The sequence below is a fragment of the Mustelus asterias genome, chromosome 13 (genome assembly GCF_964213995.1).
Source record: "Mustelus asterias chromosome 13, sMusAst1.hap1.1, whole genome shotgun sequence".
NCBI lineage: Eukaryota > Metazoa > Chordata > Chondrichthyes > Carcharhiniformes > Triakidae > Mustelus > Mustelus asterias.
In genome coordinates, this window is record NC_135813.1 from 60,496,102 (window position 1) to 60,521,363 (window position 25,262).

Below are 25,262 nucleotides of genomic sequence, written 5' to 3' on the forward strand. Positions count from 1 at the left end.
GACTGTATTTTGTAATCCTCTCATTACGAGCTGAACTTTCTAAATATTTGGCTGATTTTTGTTTCTCCTTAACTGCATGCCTGCTGCAGCCTACGCTTAGCCCTGTATCAGCATTGGACACTGTATGAAAGTATGTGCAACTCCAGCTACACCTATGCCAATCTCAAACTGTGGTCCATGCAAGGTCTGAAGAGGCTACAGGAATTTCTTGCAGACATGGGGTATGTGAATCCTTTAAATCCACTTTTGTCGAGAGTTTCAAGAGTGGGCCAGAGGGGAAACAGTGAGACAGTGATGAGAGCTAGAAGAGTGGGCCAGAGGGGGAGCAGTGAGACAGCAGCAAGATTTTAAAGAACTAGACGTGAGTCTGTGGGTTCAGAGTGGACCGTCTGTGTTCCGAAGAAAATTAAAGTGTGACCTGACAAGAAAAAAAGATTAGGGATTGATTAGTGAGTATTTTTCTCTTTTCTTTCTCTAACCTATGGTGGTTTATTGAAATTAAAAATATTATAAATAAGTTAAGTAAAACATAATAAGAATGGCTGGACAGGTAATGCGTTGCAGCTGTAGCATGTAGTAACTGGTGATCACTATGTGATCCATGGCAACCAAGTATCTGTAGCTCTAGGAACTTGGATCAGAGTTGATGAGCTGGAGTCTGAGTTTAGGACACTGCAATGCATCAAGGAGTGGCAAAGTTACCTGGAGACTTTAAATCAGAAGAATCTAGCCTAGGGAGTGTGACTGTCTTCTGGAATAGTCAGTGGTTAGACCAGAATAGTATGACTTTGAGTGAGGCAGGTATGGGGGTTGAGAAGCTGAAAGTAGAGGAGTCTCAATCCTTGCAATTGTCCAACGGGTTTGAGGTTCTTGGAGCTTGTGTGGACAAGAGCAGTGACTGCAGGATGGATGAGGAAACTGACCACAGCACCATGATGCAGGGAGACATTCCAGTTGGAGGGAGTAAAAAGAAAGTAGTTGTAGAATGGGACAGTATAATTAAAGGGTTGACAATCTTTTCTGAGCCAAGAGCATGAGTCTTGAAATTTGTATTGCTTTCTTGGTGCTGGGGTTGGCATGTCTGCTCGGGGCTAAAGAGGAACTTGCAACGGGAGGGGAAGGATCCAGTTGTCATGGTCCACCAGGGTACTAATAACATAGATATGACCAAGAAGGAGGTTCAGCTTGGGGATTAAGAGCAGCTAGAGGCTAAATTAAAGAAGCAGAACCACAAAGATAATCTCCGGATTACTACCTGACCCATGAGTGAATTGGCAAAGGGTAAATAAAATTAGAGTTGAATGCATGGCTCAAAAAATGCTGTGGGTGAAATGGGCTTTGATTCCTGGAAAACTCACCAGTGCTGGGGAATGAGGGAGTAGTACCATTGGGACTGTCTTGACCTGACTTGCACTGGGACTAGTCCCTGGTGAATTATATAACTAGGGCTGCAGAATTTGGCGGGGGGGGGGGGGTGCTGAAGGGGGTTAGGTCCGTGGAGCAGGGCTAGGCCAGGGTGGCCCGATCAGGGAAGAGGGCGCTGCCACTCTTCTTATGATCGTGCGGGGGGGGGGGGGGGGGGGGTGGATGCTGCCGCTCTGCATGCGATTGGTGGGGGGAGAGGAGCTCTCTGCCACTCTACAGGAGGTGGGGGGAACATGATTGGTTTGGGCAGCAGGGGCAATATTTGTGGGCAGTGTGGGGCTTGCAATTGGCTGCAGCCCCTGTGATCGTTGGGTGAAGGGGTGGCTGCTGGGTTGAGGCCAACTGCAGCAGCAGAGGCCTGACAGATGTCTCTCCCTCTGTCAGTCCTCTGCTGTTGCAATTGTGCATGTGCAGCCACAGAGGTCTAAAAAATGTTATGTAATGTGTATTTAAAATTGTGAATAATTACTGGTCTGTGCTCGTAACAGTCAATTTCAAGGAGATTGATAATTTCCACAGTCCTTCAAGTATGGAACATATTTTCTAAATATCCTATTTTTGTTTTAACTTCCTCTCCTCCTGACAGCATTAGGTACAATGTACTCATTACATACTGTTTCATGGTTGCTGGTTGTCCTCTAGTTATGCTGTGGAGATGTCGGCGTTGGACTGGGGTAAACACAGTAAGAAGTCTCACAACACCAGGTGTTGTGAGACTTCTTACTGTCCTATAGTTGGCAGGTGACGTACAATGTGGGAGATATACTGCCCAAAACCCCAAGAAGCCAATTTATTTGTGTGCCTAGACAGTCAATGTTCGTAAGCTGTTTTGACGACACTGGACTTTACAGCTGAACCTGATCCTATGCTCACTTAATATTTACATGTCGCTCTTGCCAGGAGTCACAAGCTAGAGATCAGGAACTGGACTGCTGTCATTTTGTACTCCCTGGCCCAAGGAGTGGAATGCCCAATTTCAGTGAACACAGTGCAGAGGATGATTCAAATCTATGAGTCTTTGGTCTGTATGGATCACCCATATTTGGTCTTTACAAAGGGAGTCAGCGATGTTACATTTAAACCTCCCTGTTTGTGCTGTGGTGTCCATGTAACTGCTGGTCTTGGATTTGTTTAGTTCAATCTAAACATTAATTTTCTCACTTATGTTGCAGACTTCCCCTGAAACAAGTCAGGCAGAAGTTTAACTCCATGGACATCTCGTTGAAGGAGAATTTACGGGAAATGATTGAGGAATCGGCTAACAAGTTTGGGTATAAACAAAATAATCTTAAATTTACAGTCGTAGAATTACTATGGTTTGATTTTATCAAAGCCAAAGTGAATGCACGCTGCTGAATAGTGAGCGGGAGTTGATTTCCTGTTGCATTGTGGGCAGATTGAAGCATTGAAGGTGCTTTTGTACTGCACTCAAAGTAAAAGATAAATATGATTAAGATTTTAGTGACGGTATTGGGAAGTGCCTTTCTGGGGAAAGGTGGAAAGAATTAGTTCTCCTGCACCTAGAAACAGTTAGCAATTTTGAGTTCTGATTGTTTAAGCATTGCTGAACTGCACACGATCAGAAACAGAGTTTCTTCATTCTGTTTCCATCCTGAAGTCATTAGTAATGATAATGAAAGTAGCTTTCCGTGTTGATGGCTGCAGATTTGCAATTGTAAAGTTCACAGTTCTTGATTCATCTCGTTCTCAAATTATTCTTTATGCAGTATGTTACTGTTTGTATTTATTATTCCTTGGGACATGTGTGCCACTAACAGGGCCAGCAATTAATGCCCATCCTTGGTTGTCATTAAGAAGGCTGTGGTGGGCCACCATTTTATATCACTGCAGCCCCTATTTTACAGGTGTTTCCGCACAGCTATTGGATGAGGAGTTTCAGGATTTTGATGCTGTGAAAATGAAGGAATGATATATTGCCAAGTGTATAACTTGAAATTTGATGGTGTTCCCATATACCCCCTGCTGTCTTTGCCATTCTAAATGGTAGAGGTCATGTGTTCAAAACTTGTGTGTGAAGTGCCTTTTGGAGAGCCAATCGCATGATTGTCAGCTCGGCTTGGTTTGTAGTAAAGGTAAAGTCGCAATAGCCCCAGATGACCATAGGCTGCTCTCCCCTTTGAGGGGGAGAGCTGACTTCTGGTGATTTAACCTGAGGGTTTCCACACCTAAGGTGAGGGGCAAAATTGAGAAGGCAGGGCCTTCATGAATACCCTCAGCCGGTACGGGAATTGAACCAACCTGCATTCCAAACTAGCTGCCCAGCCAACTGAGCCAAACCAACCCCCAGCAGGTTTGTAGCACCCACCTCTGAGTTCTAAGGTTGTGGATTAAAACCCAGTAACAGACTTCAGCACGTTATCTAAGCTGATTAAATTTTTCCATGGGAGAGTGCTACATTGTTGGAAGTACTGTCCTTGGGATGGTTCTTTCTGTAAAGCTGCTATTCCAGTACAGGTTGTTTTACAGAAGGTAAAAGCAGCCTAGCAAAAATTACTGAGTATTTATAATTAATTTGAAAAAAGCAATGTTAATTTATTTCTCATGTATGGCATGCTTCCCTTTTAGAGGGACCTGTACTGTGGAGTAAACTGATCGTCCTTTGTTTTGTCCAGTAGAGGGCATGTAAGAATTGACAGCAGATAGCAAAAGCAGCATTCGATATCTTTGAGTGTTCTCTATCATAGTAGTTAATTAGCTAGTTGATAGAGCAATTTGTAACTGTCACACTGGTGATGGAGACATTGATTTTATTTTCAGGATGAAGGATATCCGAGTGCAGACTTTCAGTGTGCATTTTGGGTTTAAAAACAAGTTCCTTGCCAGTGACGTTGTTTATTCAGCAGCTTCTCTGCTTGAAAACATCGAGAAAGACGATGAGAATGGAAACTTCATTGAAGCCTTAGACAGTCTTTCCAGGTACAGCTTCTCTTTACGTTCTGGGCAGGATCTGAGCTGTACTGCAGATATTACTGTGCTAGGATGGAAAGATATTACTGGAGTAGATTGAATCTTTTTGAAAGTAATTTAATATTCTTGTTTCTAAGTTTTGTGTTAAACATGGAATACATTCTCTTGTTCTGAAGAAGAACCATATTCAAGGCAAAATGTTAACTCTGTTTCTCTCTCCACACTTGCTGCCAGGTCTGCTGAGTATTTTCAGTATTTCTGTTGTTATGACAGATTTTCCTGTTCTATTCCCAGGGCTATTGTAACACCTGGGCATTGAGAAGACAAAAAACGTTTGCTGAGGTGGCGTATGCAACTGTAAGGGAACACACCTGGTTTTTTTTTTGCATTTAAATTGATGGATCAAAAATTCTGTCGGGTTGTGCAGTTCCTCCAGTCTGATTGTTTCCTGCCTTTGCTGTGCCCAGAAGGTCAAGTAGATCCAGACACAGAAACAGGAAAATCTGCTTTGTATATCATGTTATAGTATTGTTAGTGAATTAATCCAATCTCTGCTATGCTGGTTCCATCTGAAACTAATGGGCATGCGCTTGGTTAATGCTTCCACCAAAGGTGTGAAAGTTTGGTTTTGTCGGGTAAACATTACATTCACCTGATTTGTTGTGAGTTATGTATGAATTTCACAATCCAGCAGCAGGCGCGATCGTTACTTAAGGTGGCACAGGTTTACATCCAGGAGCATAGGTAGGACAAACAGAAAATGTTCAGTATCATGAAAAATATTTTGGGCATGCGTTTATTCTGGTTTCGATCCAACCTAAAGCATAGGGAAAGCAACATGTCATTCATTCAGAAAAATGCCCCAAGACGCTTGAATGTAATCAGACAACAATTTTTTTTTAGCTGGTAAAGGGGATGTTAGAGGCATGTTTGGTCCAAGAATGAGAAGTCTCTTAAAGGAGCAAAGGTGGAGAATGTTGGGGGGTTCCAGAGTATGAAGGCAATACAACTCAGGATATGGCTGCTAATGTTGAAGTGAAAGGAGAGGATGATGAACAAGAAGCAAGCGTGGAAGAAATGTGAAGTTCAAGGAGTTCAAAGCTGACGGGAATTAAAGAGGGGAAAGGCCATGAAGCAGTTTAAGCATTAGGGTAAGTGTTTTAAATTGGAGGCAGTCAGGGACATCAGTTTTCCAAGGAAATCTGAAATTTAATGTAGGTCTAAAACCCTGCAGACCTTTTCCAAATCTAATTTTCTAATAATTCTTCCCATATTTAAGCTTTCAATGACGGTCTCAAGAATGTAAGCAGACGTTGCTTAGTAGTCATTTAGATGTTTGACATCAAGGGTCACTGAATCATGCTGTAATCTTTAGAGTAAGTAAGTCTGGCAATGAGATGGCTGCATTGTAAATTAATACAGTTGCTTTGAAATGAACTTTGAGAGGTATTTATTTTGGCCGCTGATGGCCAAAAATCGTAGTTTTTTTTCTTTATTCTTTAATGGATGTGGGCATCACTGATAAGGCCAGCATTTGTTGCCCATCCCTAATTGCCATTGAACTTAGTGACTTGCTGGGCCATTTGAGTCAGCCATATTGTTGTGGGCCTGGAGTCACATATGGGTCTAATAGGCATTTGTGAACCAGATGGTTTCTATAATTGATAATAATTGTTATGGAAACCATTACAGTGACCAGCTTGTATTCTAGATCCACAAGAGATGGGTGAGATCCTAAATGAATATTTCTCATCAGTACTTACTGTTGAGAAAAGCATGGATGTTCGGGAACTTGGGGAAATAAATAGTGATGTCTTTAGGAGTGTACATATTACAGAGAAGGAGGTGCTGGAAGTCTTAAAGCGCATCAAGGTAGATAAATCCCCGGGACCTGATGAAGTGTATCCCAGGACATTGTGGGAGGCTAGGGAGGAAATTGCGGGTCCCCTAGCCGAGATATTTGAATGATCGATAGTCACGGGTGAGGTGCCTGCAGATTGGAGAGTGGCAAATGTTGTGCCTTTGTTTAAAAAGGGCTGCAGGGAAAAGCCTGGGAACTACAGGCCAGTGAGCCTCACGTCGGTGGTGGGTAAATTGTTGGAAGGTATTTTGAGAGACAGGATCTACAGGCATATAGAGATGCAAGGACTGATTAAGGACAGTCAGCATGGCTTTGTGAGTGGAAAATCATGTCTCTCAAATTTGACAAACCTGTTAGAGTTCTTTGAAGAGATAACAAATAGGTTAGACCAAGGAGAGCCAATGGATGTTATCTATCTTGACTTCCAAAAGGCCTTTGACAAGGTGCCTCACGGGAGACTGCTGAGTAAAATAAGGGCCCATGGTATTCGAGGCAAGGTACTAACATGGATTGACGATTGGCTGTCAGACAGAAGGCAGAGAGTTGGGATAAAAGGTTCTTTCTCAGACTGGCAACCGGTGACAAGTGGTGTCCCGCAGGGTTCAGTGTTGGGGCCACAGCTGTTCTCTTTATATATTAACGATCTAGATGACGGGACTGGGGGCATTCTGGCCAAGTTTGCCGATGATACAAAGATAGGTGTAGGGGCAGGTAGTATTGAGGAGGTGGGGAGGCTGCAGAAAGATTTAGACAGTTTAGGAGAGTGGTCCAAGAAGTAGCTGATGAAATTCAACGTGGGCAAGTGCGAGGTCTTGCACTTTGGAAAAAAGAATAGAGGCATGGACTATTTTCTAAACGGTGACAAAATTCATAATGCTAAAGTGCAAAGGGACTTGGGAGTCCTAGTCCAGGATTCTCTAAAGGTAAACTTGCAGGTTGAGTCCGTAATTAAGAAAGCAAATGTAATGTTGTCATTTATCTCAAGAGGCTTGGAATACAAAAGCAGGGATGTACTTCTGAGGCTTTATAAAGCACTGGTTAGGCCCCATTTGGAGTACTGTGCGCAATTTTGGGCCCCACACCTCAGGAAGGACATACTGGCACTGGAGCGGGTCCAGCGGAGATTCACACGGATGATCCCAGGAATGGTAGGCCTGACATACGATGAACGTCTGAGGATCGTGGGATTATATTCATTGGAGTTTAGGAGGTTGAGGGGAGATCTAATAGAAACTTACAAGATAATGAACGGCTTAGATAGGATGGACGTAGGGAAGTTGTTTCCATTAGCAGGGGAGACTAGGACGCGGGGGCACAGCCTTAGAATAAAAGGGAGTCACTTTAGAACAGAGATGAGGAGAAATTTCTTCAGCCAGAGAGTGGTAGGTCTGTGGAATTCATTGCCACAGAGGGCTGTGGAGGCCGAGACGTTGAGCGTCTTCAAGACAGAAATTGATAAATTCTTGATTTCTCGAGGAATTAAGGGCTATGGGGAGAGAGCGGGTAAATGGAGTTGAAATCAACCATGATTGAATGGTGGAGTGGACTCGATGGGCCGAATGGCCTTACTTCCGCTCCTATGTCTTATGGTCTTATGATTGAGTTTTTTGAAGGGGTAACCAAGAAGGCAGATGAGGGCAGTGCAGTTGATGTTGTCTACATGGACTTTAGCAAGGCCTTTGACAAGGTACCGCATGGTAGGTTGTTGCATAAGGTTAAATCTCACGGGATCCAGGGTGAGGTAGCTAAATGGATACAAAATTGGCTTGATGACAGAAGCCAGAGGGTGGTTGTAGAAGGCTGTTTTTCAAACTGGAGGCCTGTGACCAGCGATGTGCCTCAGGGATCAATGCTGGGTCCACTGTTATTTGTCATTTATATTAATGATTTGGATGAGAATATAGGAGGCATGGTTAGTAAGTTTGCAGATGACACCAAGATTGGTGGCACTGTGGACAGTTAAGAAGGTTACTTCGGATTGTAATGGGAGCTTGACCAATTGGACCAGTGGGCTGATAAATGGCAGATGGAGTTTAATTTAGATAAATGCGAGGTGATGCATTTTGGTAGATTGAACCAGGACAGGACTTACTCAGTTAATGGTAGGGCGTTGGGGAGAGGTACAGAACAAAGAGATCTCGGGATACAGGTTCATAGCTCCTTGAAAGTGGAGTCACACGTGGACAGAGTGGTGAAGAAGGCATTCAGCATGCTTGGTTTCATTGGTCAGAACATTGAATACAGGAGTTGGGACATCTTGTTAAAGTTGTACAAGACATTGGTACAGCCACACTTGGAATACTGTGTACAGTTCTGGTCACCCTATTACAGAAAGGATATTATGAAACAAGAAAGAGTGCAGAAGAGATTTACTAGGATGCTACCGGGTCTTGATGGATTGAGTTATAAGGAGCGGCTGAATAGATTGGGACTTTTTTTCTCTGGAGCGTAGAAGGCTTAGGGGTGATCTTATAGAGGTCTATAAAATAATGAGGGGCACAGATCAGCTAGATAATCAATATCTTTTCCCAAAGGTAGGGGAGTCTAAAACTAGAGGGCATAGGTTTGAGGGGAGAGATACAAAAGGGTCCAGAGGGGCGATTTTTTTTCAGAGGGTGGAACAAGCTGCCAGAGGTGGTAGTAGAGGCAGGTACAATTTTGTCTTTTAAAAAACGTTCAGTTACATGGATAAGATGGGTATAGAGGGATATGAGCCAAATGCATTTGGGATTAGCTGAGGAGTTTTCTAAAAAGAAAAAGGTGACATGGACAGGTTGGGCCAGACACTCGCCACCCTCTGGAAAAAGAATCGCCCCTCTGGACCCTTTTGTATCTCTCCCCTCTCACCTCAAACCTATGCCCTCTAGTTTTAGACTCCCCTACCTTTGGGAAAAGATATTGACTATCTAGCTGATCTGTGCCCCTCATTATTTTATAGACCTCTATAAGATCACCCCTAAGCCTTCTACGCTCCAGAGAAAAAAAGTCCCAATCTATTCAGCCTCTCCTTATAACTCAAACCATCAAGTCCCGGTAGCATCCTAGTAAATCTCTTCTGCACTCTTTCTTGTTTAATAATATCCTTTCTGTAATAGGGTGACCAGAACTGTACACAATATTCCAAGTGTGGCCATACCAATGTCTTGTACAACTTCAACAAGATTTCCATGCTGTAAACCTCTGACTCCATCTTCAATGAATTCACATTCCACCAGTTGCTGTGGTGGGATTTAAACCCGTGTCCCCAGAACATTAGCCTGGGCCTCAGGATTATTAGTGATGTTACCACTTTGTAACCTCTCTCCCTAAACATATTAATGACATGAAGGTATACATTTCTTCCAAAACTTGCATTCTTAATTTTCCACCGAAAAGCTGAAACAAACATGAAGGTGAAGGACAGGAAAAGACTGGCTTACCTATCAAGCTTTACCCCTCACTCCTACCCTCTCCACAGCCCCCCTCAATCCCACAACCATGTAAACTCCTGGGAACTACATAGATGTTTGTTACACGTTTATGTCAGTAAGCCAGAGAAAATAATTTATTCTCTAACCACAAAGAATAATCACCACCAGACTTATGGGATGTGTTTTAGCAAGTTTCACCAAGATGGCAACGTAATTTGACGGTTCCAAAAGCTCTTGCTCTTAAGGCCATTTTATTGAGCCTCTTGTACCTCCATCATAGCTGAGCAAGAGAGTAAACCACTGTTACATACTCAATGGTCACACAGCTTAGGGGGGACCGGTGCATTGGAACATTTAGCAATGGAAACACCTTTCTATGTTGTAGTGTCTTGTTTCAACCACCAGATGCTGTCCATGTACTTGTTACCTAACCTAAAAGGCGGTGGTGGGGTGAATACAGCAATCTTAAGTGGTTCTCAATCTTTAACCAGGTTGCAGTATAAAGCCAAATGCTAATCTCTCGTGTTTTCAAATAAAACTTTCTATTTCTACAGTTCTGATTATTCTTGAGTTTAGAGTCTGTTGCCGTTGTGTGCCATGACAATGAGTAGCTAGTTTGGGGAAAACAACATCTTGAAAACGGGAAGTAAATTCTGCGCAAATTCTATTCAATTACAAATGGAAATGTGGGAATTGAGGGAATTGGCAGTGTTTGGATTCATTTCCTCTTTTATTTTGTTTTGCTACTTCAAAATGCCAGTATATACAGACATCAGTTGTAATAGCCACATATGGAGTCTTCAGTGAGCTCATGTTACACGATCCAACATGAATACTCAGGCAGATCATATCACCATTTTTTCCAGTATGATTATACAATTCTTTATTATTGAGTTCATGACTCACTAGAAGAACTCTGGTACTTCACAATTTTGCTCTGATACCAATTCTACCTTTGATCCTTGCATGCCATACGTACCACTGTTAAATCAGAATGCATCAAAAGACATTCAATGTGACATCAGATATATCAACACAGTAACCAGGAAGATGCACTTAACCCATCTCAATCTCTCTCCGTTACCACAGCAATATGTTCTACTCTACCTTTTCAATCACTTTATCCTATAATCGCCGAACCCTCAAAATGTGTTTGTGCGACAGCCATTCATTCTTCCAACTCCTTATCATTGACTTAGGCCTGCTTCACAAAATCATCCTGTTTAGTAAAGCTCAGAGCCGTTTTAACTCGTGCTAAACCTACAAACTACTCAAGGTATTGAGGTATATGGATAATGTGAAATCATATTCCCACAGACAGCTGTGAGGTTTCAAGTTGCAATACCTTGTTTTATTAGACTTAAGCACAGTCTAGCTACTAAATTCTCCTTATATACAGTGGAAAAGAATTGTAATCAAAAAGAATTGAGTGTATGTGTGCTTTGAAACAACACCTAATTGGACAAAAATGAACAGAAGCAGCAAATACTAAAGTTAGTGGCTGAATCCAAACCTCTATCTCATCTGAGTTATTGACCTGGAAATTCCATGGGATTCTTCCCAATCTCCCATCAAAACGCTGGTGGAAAACATTTACACCGTTTGTCTAGAGGTTCTGCTAGACTGCCCGAGAGATCGTAGAAGACTGAACCAAAACCCCTGCAAAATTTCACTGCCAGTAGCTTTATATGAACCTATCCGGGTTCAGGTGCTGTCAGGAATTGAGTTAAATGAATGTTTTGGGTAGTATTTATAAAGACAAAAGAGGTGATGGAAATTATGACATGGTCTCCCATTCATCCGCTGTATGTTTCATGCAAGAGCCATGGAAACCCTGGAACAAGAGGTTTCCAAATATATCGTGATTTTAACACTCAATCTTGTTTTCATATATCTCCATAATTTTCCCCTCTCTACCTCCGTAATCTTGGCCAGCCCTGTCACCCTTGAGACCTTTGCACTTCTACAATATTAAGCTGTGTATGTCCTCAGTTTTTCATTGTTCCACAGTTGTGCATCATTCCTTCAGCTGCCTGTTTCCCTCAATTTTGCTCTGCTACCAATTCTACCTTTGATCCTTGTGTGCCATGCATACCACTGTTAAATCAGAATGCATCAAAAGACATACAATGTGACATCAGATATATCAACACAGTAACCAGGAAGATGCACTTAACCCATCTCAATCTTTCTCTGTTACCACAGCAATATGCTCTACCTTTTCAATCACTTTATTCTATAATCGCCAAACCCTCAAACGTAGTTGAATGAATTCCCTCATTAAATCTCTCTACCTCTCCCTTTCTTTGACACTCCTTAAAACCTACCTCTGTGACCAAATTTCTGAGCACCTGTTCTAATAGCTCCAATTATCTGATATTCTGTGAAGGGCTTTGGTATGATGGACATAGAGGGTGAACTGGAAAACCCACAAAAATCCAACCCACCTCTGCTTCCCTGCCCAAGGTTCTTTTTGTTAATGTGGTGCACAAAGTGAGAGTCTATAGGTTGAAAATCAGAATTCATAATGAAAGTATTAACTACCTTTTGTTAATTTTGCTTCCCTAGAAGTAACCTGGATAAGCTGCAACAGGGTCTGGAATTAGCCAAACAACAGCTTCGAGCCATTCACCAAACAGTTGCTAGCTGCCTTTGCACCAACCTCATTATCTCGCAAGGGCCTTTTCTATACTGTTATTTACAAGAGGTAAGGATCAATTTGGGACAAGCTTGAGACATTTTTAGGGAATTTGAACACTTTTACAAGAGTGCAGACTGGCTGGAATGTGAACAAAGTGACCAGGGAAGTCAAATCAGACTTGGATAAACATATTTTTACAATAGGTACAGCCCCTGGGGCAGGGTTATGCCATTTTTACAAGAAAAGCATCATGAGAAACCAGGGTTTCCCACAGACCGTAAACATAACATATTAAGGGCACTTCCTGTGCAATGGGGACCCATAAGCAGACTGGACAATAGCTTAAAGGGTTTTTTAATTTTCATTGTTTTATTCTCATTTATTTATTCAAGAATATAGACAACATTGACAAAACTATATTATTTGCCATCCCAAGTTGCTCTGAGTGCCTGCCTGCCTCAATACATTCCTTTCCCCTAAGTTACTTCACTTTCTATATTTCATTGTATTTAGTACCATTCCTGTATTTCTCTACTCCTTGTCTTGCTTTGCTGCAGTTTCTTGCATCCTACATGCCAAAGTACTATTGCTTGACCTGAAGGAACTATTTGGCTGCAACTCCAGAACACAGAAATAGTTCCGTAATTTAAATGCGTATAAAAATATTTGAGTAAATCATTATATGCAATTAGTGTCCAATCTCACTGTCTTCCATCACTTCAAAAACGAACGTCTTTCATGCCAGACCTATACAGTTCTAATTCATTGTTTATTTGCACATTAAGGTATGAACAGAAAAGCTCAGTAACTAGGCAAAAAAAGTACAGAAGAGTATATTTGTAAAAATATATGCAACTAAATCAACTCCTGAAAGTTAGTTACTATTCTCCAGTAGAAGTGTTTCCCTCGTAGAAGCTCCAGGCAATAATTGACCTCATTTAGGTTTTCACAATTTTCTCCAGACATTCTTTTGCACACACTGTCCTCATCTTGGGGCTTTGTTTTGCCTGCTTCCATATCAAACTGAAACAGTCAGTTAAACAAAAAAAAAAAGAAACATGGAAATGGTGCTGTTTGTCCTATGACAACAGCACAGCCTCTCTTTTTATATCACAGAACCATCTTCTGAGTTTAAAATGCAGTAATGTATGAGGAAGACATGTGGAATCCTGACACTGACCACATTGCAGGGAAGATGACACCTGCTGACCTGCAGTTGCAGAGCACAGGCTGTCAAAAGGATTACTCAGTCAAACTGTTGCCACCATTATAAAATCAAATGACTGGCATCATTTGTCATCGCCCAGCACATCCCTCACTCCTTGATCAGCATCAAGCGAACATATCAGAGCTGCTCAATATGAAGTGTAGAAAGAAGGCCTTGCCAGGAGTGGCACCAGGAACATCTTAGAAGGAAGTATAAATGTAGTGAAGCTACTACACATGCCAAACGCCAGACTAAACACTAAAAGTTATGGAGAGAACTAAGAAGTCTTATAACAAATTAATCCCAAGCAAATCGCATCCATTTAGGAATGATAGTGGGAAAGTAAAAGGATTTGCTATCTATATGAATGTTCTCATGTTCAAGCATGGTGGTAATCAGCATGTGAATGCACAAGGGAAGGCTGAAGTGTTTGCAATTGTCTTCAACCAAAAGTGCAAAATGCATAATCTTGGATCTTATTGCACCTATTCCTAAAAAAGAGATGTGTGTCTTCTAATTTATGATGAGGACAGTATATAGGGAAAAGGTTGTGCCTTCTGTGGAAGACTAATGTCTTATGGTATTTGCTACCAAATAAACCTGTTGGACTTTAACCTGGTGTTGTGAGACTTCTTACTGTGCTTACCCCAGTCCAACGCCGGCATCTCCACATGAAGACTAATGTACCAGGGTTAACCTCTTCCTATGCACAACATTTGTCTGACAATATGACAAGTATGTCTTAGAATCTTAGAAACCCTACAGCACAGAAAGAGGCCATTCGGCCCATCGAGTCTGCACCGACCACAATCCCACCCAGGCCCTACCCCCATATATTTACCCACTAATCCCTCTGACCTACGCATCCCAGGACACTAAGTGCAATTTTTTAGCATGGCCAATCAACCTAACTGCACATCTTTGGACTGTGGGAGGAAACCGGAGCACCCGGAGGAAACCCACGCAGACACGAGGAGAATGTGCAAACTCCACACAGACAGTGACCCAAGCTGGGAATCGAACCCAGGTCCCTGGAGCTGTGAAGCAGCAGTGCTAACCACTGTGCTACCATGCCGCCCTATCCACAAAAAACAGACTAAGGCCACCCTACTACTAAAGTGATAGGAGTCATCAGTAGTTCCATCAAGCAATACCTACTCACCAATAACCTACTAACTAGCACTCTTGTCCTGGTTCTGCCAGAACCATTGACCTCCTGACCTCCCTATACACTTGATAAAAATACAGCTGTAGGAACTGAGTGCCAGAGGCAAGAGTAGTTGTCCTTGAATCAAGACATTTGTCTGAGTATGGTACCAAGGAGCTCCCACAAAGTTGTGATCAAAGGAAAATCCCTCTGGTGGCAGGAGTTGCAGTTGATACAAATGAAGATGGTTTTAGTTGACTGAAGCTCAGTACTTTACTGGAGAGGTTTCTCAGGAAAGTGTTCTTGCCTCCTGATCACTCAAAGTCCCTGCTGCATCTGCAAAGCTCAATTCAGAAGAGTGCTGTCATTCTCGCCCTAGCTGAGTGAAGGCATCTGCAACAACAGGTCGAGCTCTGTGTCATCAGCAGCCACTGGACTCAATTTCTACACATCGGACTTGGGTATAGTTGCCCTGAAATTCACTATCCAACATGGTTATGACATGCTATTACTACAAGAACCTCAACAATTCAATAGAAGACCTTGGGGCAATTAGAGATGGGCAATAAGCTCAATGTTGCCACTGTCAGTCTGAGGAATAACATTTTTTAAAGCAAGAAACAAAGCAGACATCAGGTCTCAACAATGTACACTGACCTAAAGCAGACAAGAAAAAATATAAAACACAAACAGAAAAGGCTGTAAATGCTCAACAGGTCAGGCACATTCTGTGGAGAAAACAAACAATTAACTTTTCAAGTATGATCCCCTTTTCAGAACATATCGATTTGGCATTATAATTGTCAGCTGTTTCAATTTTCTGGACTTTCTAGCATCCTTAACCAAGATGGTGACTTAGCTAACATGTGCAGTCCAGTAATTGTGTTGTTGTTTTGAGTAATTCCTTTCCTTCATCTGCAGGGCACCCCGGATGTGAAGATCTATTCAAAACCCATTTGTATGAAACTTTTGTGCAAACACCTGCTGAAGTGCTTTGTCCGCTCGGTATGTATGTATTCAAGGTCAGAAAGGAACTTCACTGGGACCAAGGGCTTTGCAGTAGCACATAATGTAGAAATCAGCAAGATGTGCAGGATTTTTCAAATGGGGTTTCCTGCCCCATCACTGAAGAGTTGGCAAGGAACTCCTTCCGATTTCGCCCCCCCCCCACCCCGCCCCAACTACCTGAAAGCATCCCATGCAGCTAAAGCTGTTAGTTTACTTGGTGTGGGCAGCCCCCTGCCACGTGTAAAATAACAGCAGGGTAGGATGTGGCACTTAATTGGTCACTTGGGGCTTAAACCACTTCCACACTGAGTAGACTGGGACTATACTCATTGAAATTTAGAAGAATGAGGGGGATCTTATAGAACCATATAAAATTATGAAGGGATACATAAGATAGAAGCAGGGAGTTGTTTCCACTGGCAGGTGAAACTAGAACTAGGGGGCATGGCCTCAAAATAAGGGGGAGCAGATTTGGGACTGAGTTGAGGGTGAATTTCTTCACCCATAGGCTTGTGAATCTGTGGAATTCCCTGCCCAGTGAAGCAGTTGAGGCTACCTCATTGAATGTTTTTAAGGGAAAGATAGATAGATTCTTGATCAGTAAGGGAATTAAGGGTTATGGTGAGCGGGCAGGTAAGTGGAGCTGAGTCCACAAAAAGATCAGTCATGATCTTATTGAATGGCGGAGCAGGCCCGAGGGGCCAAATGGCCGCCTCCTGCTCCTAGTTCTTATGTTCTTGCATACAATGGGAGACAGGTCAGGCTGGGCAGCGGTACGTTGGCCACAGGCTTCATTTTATGAACCCCCCCCCCTTCTCAAAATCTGCCAGCGGGGGATTGTAAAACCTTACCTGACATTTCCCTGGATTCATTTACTGAATTATTTGCAGCTAGTTTAACACTGAACAATACATAATTGTGTTGGAGCTTTTTTGCTGATTCATTTTGCAAAGGAAATACTTATGAGCCATTCAGAACTAAAGATCCCTGGTTTGTATTTCAGTTTTTGCAGTCAACTGACCTCAGTTGGATGGCAGTTGGGATTTTGCAATTGGCTTCTGTGCACCTAAACTATAGATAAACTAAGCTATCAGTCTGGCCTTCTGATTCTAATTGCTACCCAGTAAAATATGCTACTGAGTTACTGTGTGACTTTAAGGATTAAATTGAGTTTAGTTCTGACGTAGAAATATTTGGGCTCCTGCATGGTGAAAAACTGCTTGGTAAGATGCTTGGTGCCAGTGGTCCTGTACCCAGTCATGAGTTGGTGAATGAAAAAGTGAGGTGGAGGAACAAAGAATTAATAATATTTGCTTTGGGAATAATTTATTCACCCCTTAAATGTGTGAAACCCTGCACATACATTGATTTGCTTACGTATCTCTAGAAATACTTGACTCACTTTTAACATTCATTCATAAAATTGAAGTTAATGTTGCTCATGCTGCCAGTTAGATCTAAAAGGTGATTAAGTGTAAACTTCTAAACGTGTAGCAAGGATTTAAAATAAAACTTGAAGAATTGTGTATGTGTGTCCTTATTTGGGACCTAGGCACCTCTACCCTAGTACCCAAACATTCATTAGTTTGCTCTGCATGTGACCCATTATCTTTCCACCCTCATTCCATCATGTGCATTGTGCAAATAATTCTAGATATTGGTCACTACTGCTGATTGAGGCAAGGGGAAGAGTGATAAAATTATCTCTTTTTGACTACTTGCTCTGTCCTATCTGTTCTACTTCCGTCATGACCATTGCCTGCACTCCCCATCTTTTTCCTATTCTTCTTACCCCCCCCCCCCACTTCCTGTCCCCTCTTCTCCTTTCGCATCCCACTTTGTCTCCTTCTGCCTTCCCCTCTCTCCTACTGCCCCTCTCCTCTCTCCTCCTTCTGCATCCAAATTTGTCCGCCTTCTGCCTCCTCTCTTTCTCTCTCCCCCCACCTCTCTCACTCTCCTTGCTCACCCTCTCCACCCTCAGATAATCCTTTGAAAGCCAGTTTGACCTAAAAACTATACTTGGCATTGGCTCCCTGCATGCAATACTCCCCATGTCTGCGTGGGTTTCCTCCCACAGTCCAAAGGTGTGCGGATTAGGTTGATTGGCCATGCTATCTGACCCTAGTGTCAGATTATCAGGGTAAATATGTGGGGTTATGGGAATAGGGCCTGGGTGGGATTGTGGTCAGTGCAGACCCGATGGGTCGAATGGCCTCCTTCTGCACTGTAGGGATTCTATGAATGCCATAAGTGATTGACTAGTATGTGGGGGATGTGTGTGTGTCTCTGTCTGCTTGGCTGTTCAAATGAATGAATAGAAGCAGATTGAATTCATAGAATATTTAATGAGCACGGTCCGTACCGTCTTCAAACTGCATTTGTTATTCCTTGCAGACCAAGAACAAACGGTGTAAGGTGCTCCCATTGGTCATGGCAGCACCAATGGACCTGGAGAAAGGAACTGTGATAGTGATTGGAATCCCACCCGAAACCGAAAGCTCAGACAAGAAGAAGTGAGTCTGTAATTAAGCACCATCTTTATGGTGTATAAATGGAAGCTCCAATACTTGCCCCAATGATGAATCCAGCAACTGCTGTGGCGTTGAGCCAGGCAGAGCAAGTAGTCTCCCTCCAGGTTTGATCTTCAGTTGTACTGAGTTTGCTGATCCCAGAGGTAGCAATCCTTCCCTTAGAATCAGTTTTGTTTAAAAAGAGATAAAATGGAAAACTGAATTATTGTCTTCATATTCATAGAAACCCTACAGTGCAGAAGGAGGCCATTCAGCCCATCGAGTCTGCACCGACCACAATCCCACCCAGGCTCTACCCCCACATATTTACCCGCTAATCCCTCTAACCTACACATCCCAGGACTCTAAGGGGCAATTTTTAACCTGGCCAATCAACCTAACCCGCACATCTTTGGACTGTGGGAGGAAACCGGAGCACCCGGAGGAAACCCACGCAGACATGAGGAGAATGTGCAAACTCCACACAGACAGTGACCCGAGCCGGGAATCGAACCCGGGACCCTGGAGCTGTGAAGCAGCAGTGCTAACCACTGTGCTACCGTGCCGCCCATATTCATTCTTTTTAAATCGTTATCATTTAGCTGGAAGAGGCTGTACCTGAGATTTGCTAGAATGGTACCAGACATGCAGAGCTTCAATTACATGTAGAGACTGAAGCTTCTGAAGTTGTTCTCCTTCGAGCAGAGAGGTGTTCAAAAACATGAATGGTTTTGATAAGAGTAAATAAGGGGAAACTATTCTCAGTGACAAGAGTATCAATAACGAAAGGACACAGATTTAAAGTAATGAGAAAAAAAGAATGAAGTGAATTTGAAATGTGGAGGAACAGATTCAATAACGACTTTCAAAAAGGAACTGGGTAAATACTTGAAGGAAACCATTTTCCAAGGATGTGAACTAAGAAGGTAGATATTTCAAAGAGCCAGCGTGAGAAATTCGGTGGAATGGTTGCCATCTGTGCTGCATTGCTTCAGCATTTAACAAAAGCTCTATAAAACCATAGAATCTCTACAGGGCAGAAGGAGGCCATTCAGCCCATTGAACCTGCACTAACAACAATCCCACCAAGGCCCCCCCCCTCCGCACAACCTCTCATATTTACCCTGCTAACCCCCTTGACATTAAAGGGCAATTTAGCTTGTCCAATTCACCTAACCTGCACATCTTTGGACTATGGGAGGAAACCAGAGCGCCCAGAGGAAACCCACGCAGACACGGAGAGAACGTGCAAATTCCACACAGTCACCTGAGGCTGGAATTGCACCCAGGTCCCTGACGTTGTGAGGCAGTGCTACCACTGTGCCACCTTGTATAACAAAAGGACCATAGGACTTGGAGTGTAAAATGAATCTAAATACTGGGAGAATAGATTCTGACACACATGACCAGTATCAATTTTCAATCTCACACAGACAAGCTGTAGGAAGGTCGTATATGAGATGAATCAATGTCTGGTGCAAATGGTTGTGCAACTCTGAATTCAACACAAAGTTTTACTCAGTCTTTGATTGCTGTACCTGACCTTTTGAATGTTTAGATACTAAGTGACGAAATGGAAAGAGAATTCAAGATTAACACCTTTCACCTTTAGTAAACATAAAATATCGTTCTTGTATGAATTTTAAGAGGGGTTCTGACTGCAGCTGCTATATCTAGAACCAGTTGATTTGCAAGACTGTCATGTTGTTTGGATCAATTTTATAATTCCAAGTACATAGAACCATAGAATCGTGACCGTGCAGAAGGGGGCAATTTGGCCTGGTGAGTCGGCACCGACTCTCCAAAAGAGCATCCCACCCCTCTGACCTATCCCTATAACCCCGTGCATTTACCCTGGCTAATCCACCTAACCTGCACACCTTTGGATGGTGGGAGCAAAGCGTAGCACCTGGAGGAAACCCACAAGGACACAGGGAGAATGTGCAAACTTCACACAATCACCCAAGAACGGACTCAAACCCTGGGTCCCTGGCATTGAGGCAGCAGTGCTAACCTCTGTGCCAGCGTGCAAGTAGAGTGTTGTTTCAAATTCAGAAGTTGAGTATATAATTGCTGAAACAATGGTGCTGGAAATTCAGTAAATAACCATCACTTTTTTCCAGTTTCTTTGGCAAGGCATTTGAGAAAGCAGCAGAAAGTACCAGCTCTCGGACTTTGCATGATCACTTTGATACTTCCAGTAAGTAACCTTTTAGATCACTGGTGCTGTGAAATTAAGTTCAGCAATAAATGCTGTAGTGACTCCTCCCAGAAGGCCAGTTTGAGGAAGAATCTTTCTTTGTTTCTCTGTGTAATTGTGATTGATTGCAGGGAGGTAACTCTTTGAAGTGTGCGTGTGTGTGTGAGTAATACGTGTCAAAATTTTGTGCATCGCTTCAAACAATTGTTTTCGGATTTCCTTGTAATACAGTAGCGGGAAATCATTCCATACACGAGTATTACAGGATGGAGTTCTATGCTAACTGGGGGGTGGGGGGGCAGCAGGCAAAGTTGAAGTAATTTTAGAAAGGTCAGTTTTCTTATATAAAGAATACTCTAGTAGCTAATGATGTGTAGTAAATAAAGAACATATCCTGATAAATTTTCGATCCTCTAGTATCTGACATGTAGTCTAATATTGTGTACTTTCAAGATAGCATTACTATTCAGTGGGATGTCATATTTGTGAATGTGGGGATGGTGCTTGCTGAATAAACATTTCACAACAATGAATATACATTACCAGTACAGTGGACTACACTTTTATCCACTTGCATCTTGATTACTCACATGAGGTTAAAAAAAAGGTACACGCGCAATAGTCCTGGATGACCATAAGCTGCTCTCCCCTTTGAGGGAGAGAGCTCACTGGTGGTAATTTAACCTGAGGATCACAACACCTCGGGCAAGGGGCAAGGTTGAGAAAGTGGGGCTTTCATAAATAACCTTAGCCGGTACAGGAATTGAACCTGTGCTGTTGGCGTCGCTTTGCATCACTAACCAGCTGTCCAGCCAAATGGGCTAAACTGACCCCCACCACCACCTCATGGTGTACATCACATTCCAGCTTGATTGTATTACTACTTGTGCATATTGACTTATGCCAGCAGGGATTTGCCTTTCCACAACCTCTCCCATCCCTTTCTCTAGTCATCTGTTTGGTACTGGTTTGACTCAGTGGGACTAATTGCCAGTCATATTGGTGCAGGTGTTAAGATAGTTTAAGCTGTTGCCAGCTCCTGGATGCATGCCCAGTGGCAGCATTCCAATAATAAATTATCTTTTTATTGCAGTAATTGAACTGAAAACTGAGGATCGTAGCAAATTTCTGGATGCGTTGATCTCTCTGCTGTCATAAAGGTGAGTGCAACTTCACTTACTGAAGCAAGAGTACCCAGTGCTTCTGGTCTAACATGACAATGATGCTTCAGAAACATATTTTATTCCATTTTACGAATCTTTGACACAAAGATAGGTAGTAAAGTAAGTTGTGAAGATGATGTCAGGAGTCTGCATAGGCACATGGCTACATGAAGGCAAAATTTTGGTAGCATTATGAGAGAAAATGTGCACTTGTCCCATTTTGGCAGGAGGAATAGAAATCAAGTGTTTTGCGTTCTCTATATAAAAATGTGGTACCGAGGGATCTGGGTGTCCTGGTACAAAATTCAGGAAAAGTTAGTATGCAGGTACAGCAAGTGATTAGGAAGGCAAATGGAACATTGTCATTTATTGCAAGGGGATGGAATATAAAAGTCAATGTTTTCCTGCAGTTGTACAGAGCTTTGTTGAAACCACATCTTGGAGTACCGCGTACATTTTTGGTCTCCTTTAAGAAAATTTATAAATGTGTTGGAAGCAATTCAGGGAAGGCTCACTTGACTAACGGCTGGAATTGGAGAGGTTATCTCACGATGAAAGATTGGACAGGTTTGGGCCTGCATTCATTGAAGTTTAGAAGAATGAGAGATTATCTTATTGAAACATACAAGAACCTGAGGGGACTTGACAGGGTGGATGCTGAAAGGATATTTTCCCTTGTGGGAGAGACTACAACTAAGGGACACAGTGTAAAAATAAAGGGTGTCCCATTTAGGATGGAGATGAGAAGAACTTTTTTTCTGAGGGTTCTGAATCTTTGGAAAACTTCTAGAGAGCAGTGCAGGCGGGGTCAATTAATATTTTTAAGGCAGAGGTGGATAGCTTCTTGACGAGGCAGTCAAAGGCTATTAGGTGTAGGAAGAAAGTGGAATTAAGGTCACAATCAGATTGGCCATAATCTTTTTGAATGACAGAGTAGGCTCAAGGAGCCAAGCAGCCTACTCCTGCTCCTAATTTGAATGTTTACAAATCTGCTGATTTTATAACTGAGTTGTTCGTATTATGTCCAAGGAAAGTAGAAATACCTTTTTGAAATAATGATTTGTGAAACTGGGGGCAGACCCCTGGCTATCGACCAATTGACATCAGTCTACCAACTATCACATCTCCTTACAATGAGGGCATCATATGAATAGCAGCTGAAGTCAACTAATTTTAAACATATCGTGATGACAGAATAACATACATGCACATGTGAGCTTCATTACCTAGGAACGGTGCCAAGGTTGGAGAGAATGGAAAGGCAAACAGTAAAAGGTTATACCAATATAGTAAAATATTCCTGCAAGCACGATCAAAAAGAAACGTTTAAAGTATAAACAGATGCTTATAACATAGATTCTTTTTGCATTAGGTGCAGGATAAATAGCTTGTTAAAATGTACATGCAAGCAATCTGACTCTAAAATGGCTGTTTTGACATTTTAATTACATTCAATCCTAGATCTTGTTAGTGTTTTCTCTTTATTCCAAATACATACTGAGAGATTGGTTTTATAGTCCTGTTGATCACTCGCAGCTACATGATTATTCATGAGCATTTTTAGCATTTATTTTGTGAGATAAACCTATCACTACGTTTGATTAATGCCTGGCAGTCAGAATGGAAGGTCACAGAGTTATGCCTAAAACTGATTTATCTTGTACTTCATCCTGAGGAAGCACACTTTTTTAAACTCTAAAACAACACACTTGAGAAGCTTGATATTTACTTGAACAAACTAGAATGGCATTCTGAATCCTGTTGCCCAGGCAAACATAAGTTTTTGTGGTGTTTTAGCTCCCTAAATTTGGTTAGGTTCAACTAATATTTGCTGCTTCTCATTCTTCAGGAACATACCTGGTGATTTTTCACTCTAAGAAGACACAAGATTTGTTGTTTTTTTGTTGTATTTAGTTTTGTATTGTGTAAAATGTATAAATTATCTCCCTGTCATGATATAATGTGTTTTACTGACTTTTTTTATATCGAATATTGGATTGTAAATTATATAATATTGAAGAGGTACAATTTGCTTGATTTTACTACCATAAATTTTAAATAAAATCAGTACCAATTTTACATGACTGAATTGTCATATGATATTGCCTTGTGCTTTTCTCCTTTTATGGAAGTTCTTATCCCTGAAAGGCCATAGGGTGCTGAATTTTACTGGCACACAGGTGGCAAGACAGCAGTGAAATAGGGGGAGCCATGTTAAGGGGGAAGCGATGGCTTAGTGATATCATTGCTAGACTATTAATCCAGAAACTCCCCTAATCTGGGAACCCAGGTTCAAATCCTGCCATGGCAGATGGTGGAGTTTGAATTCAGTTTCTGGAATTGAGAATCTAATGACCATGAATCCATTGTCGCAAAAACCCATCTGGTTCACTAATGTCCTTTTAGGCAAGGAAATCTGCCATCCTTACCTGGTCTGGCCTGCACATGACTGCAGAGCCACAGCATTGTAGTTGCAAACAAATGTGCCCTTGAACTGGGTTCGAGAGCAGTTGAGAGTCAACCATGGATGGACAATAGATGCTGGCCAGCCAGTGACACCCACAAATGAATAATTAAAAAAAATAGCTCCGAGACACTGTCCCACTGCAGGGACATTTCCAGGAGGCAGACCGACTTGTGGATCGATTATCCCCTCTTCAGATGGGCAGCTGATTTGCTTAATTAAGGCCCCAATTAGGGGCCATTAAGCAAGACAGCTGGCATTTTGCCACTGATAGTACGACCTTGCAGCAGCCCAGCACGGTCCTTTACAATAAATGTAACATTCAAACTAAATGCTAAATTACAGTTGAGCTCACTCATTACACACAGCTGTTATGAAGCAATGAATTAGGTGGCTGCTTTCAATAAATTTGCAGAGGCGGTCTGCTCCCGGCAAGTGATGGCTTGGGACCCCCTATTGGTCCTAATGTTCGGATCCCAAATCCTGCAGAATCACTGTTGGGGCTGCTACTGAGGCTCCTTCACTTTTTTCTTTTAAAAAAAACTTAAGCCAACAGTCATTAAATAGTGAAAATTGCAAACAAATGTGGCAACTTGGACCAACTTGTGGTTTTCTTTTGAGTTTGCTAATAATTTTCTCCTATCTCTTAACCAGTCCCTACACTTCAGCTAATTATTATTTAGAATCATGGAATGGTTACAGTACAGAAGGAGGCCATTTGGCCTGTCAAGTCTGTGCTGGCTCTCTCTCTCTCGCTCTCTCTCTCCCGGAACAGTTTCCCTGAATACACCAGTACAGCTTTGCATCAATTTGATAAAAGCTCTCAATTTTGGTTTAAAGAATGAGGACAAAGCTGTAATCCCTCCTGCATCAGCGGCAGTGAATGGCACCATTGAGGAACTGGGTGACTATCTGAAAGGCCTGTCTTGTTCCTATGACAGCAAACAATACAAGTTCTTCCCACAGCAAGAGGCTTCACAAAAAAAGGGCATCATCAATTATTTCTGTGTGTAACAACCCCGCCCCCTACCTGTCCAGGAAATTTGGCTGAGTTGTTTTATTTGAGGAAAAGCTTTTCCTTTGAAAGAACGTTTTGGCACTGCCTGTTCACTATTTCATTTCTGAGCCCAGACTCTCCACTTCTGTGTTCGCAGTCCTGTATATGTTTCTGGCTTATTAAGTTTTTGCACAAACTCACTTGTTGCTGAACGCAGATGCAGAAAACTCCAAAATCTAGTTCTCCATATTACTTTTTCCAAACTGATCTTTGCACTATACAATGGGTCTTGACCGTACAC

At 42.2% G+C, this 25,262-nt stretch overlaps 1 protein-coding gene across 2 annotated transcripts in view; it reads left to right on the forward strand.

The window, feature by feature from the left end:
- cdc45 (CDC45 cell division cycle 45 homolog (S. cerevisiae)) overlaps nucleotides 1–23,596 on the forward strand; it is a 57,270-nt gene extending 33,674 nt beyond the window's left edge. For both annotated transcript variants that reach the window (XM_078226853.1, XM_078226852.1), the window contains exons 11-19: nucleotides 90–221; nucleotides 2,598–2,696; nucleotides 4,204–4,362; nucleotides 12,193–12,331; nucleotides 15,541–15,624; nucleotides 18,022–18,140; nucleotides 20,261–20,337; nucleotides 21,431–21,497; nucleotides 23,350–23,596. In XM_078226853.1, the coding sequence (XP_078082979.1) occupies nucleotides 90–221; nucleotides 2,598–2,696; nucleotides 4,204–4,362; nucleotides 12,193–12,331; nucleotides 15,541–15,624; nucleotides 18,022–18,140; nucleotides 20,261–20,337; nucleotides 21,431–21,495 (874 nt within the window). In that variant the 3' untranslated portion in view covers nucleotides 21,496–21,497; nucleotides 23,350–23,596. The remainder of the gene's footprint in view (nucleotides 1–89; nucleotides 222–2,597; nucleotides 2,697–4,203; nucleotides 4,363–12,192; nucleotides 12,332–15,540; nucleotides 15,625–18,021; nucleotides 18,141–20,260; nucleotides 20,338–21,430; nucleotides 21,498–23,349) is intronic.
- Nucleotides 23,597–25,262: the final 1,666 nt, after the last annotated feature.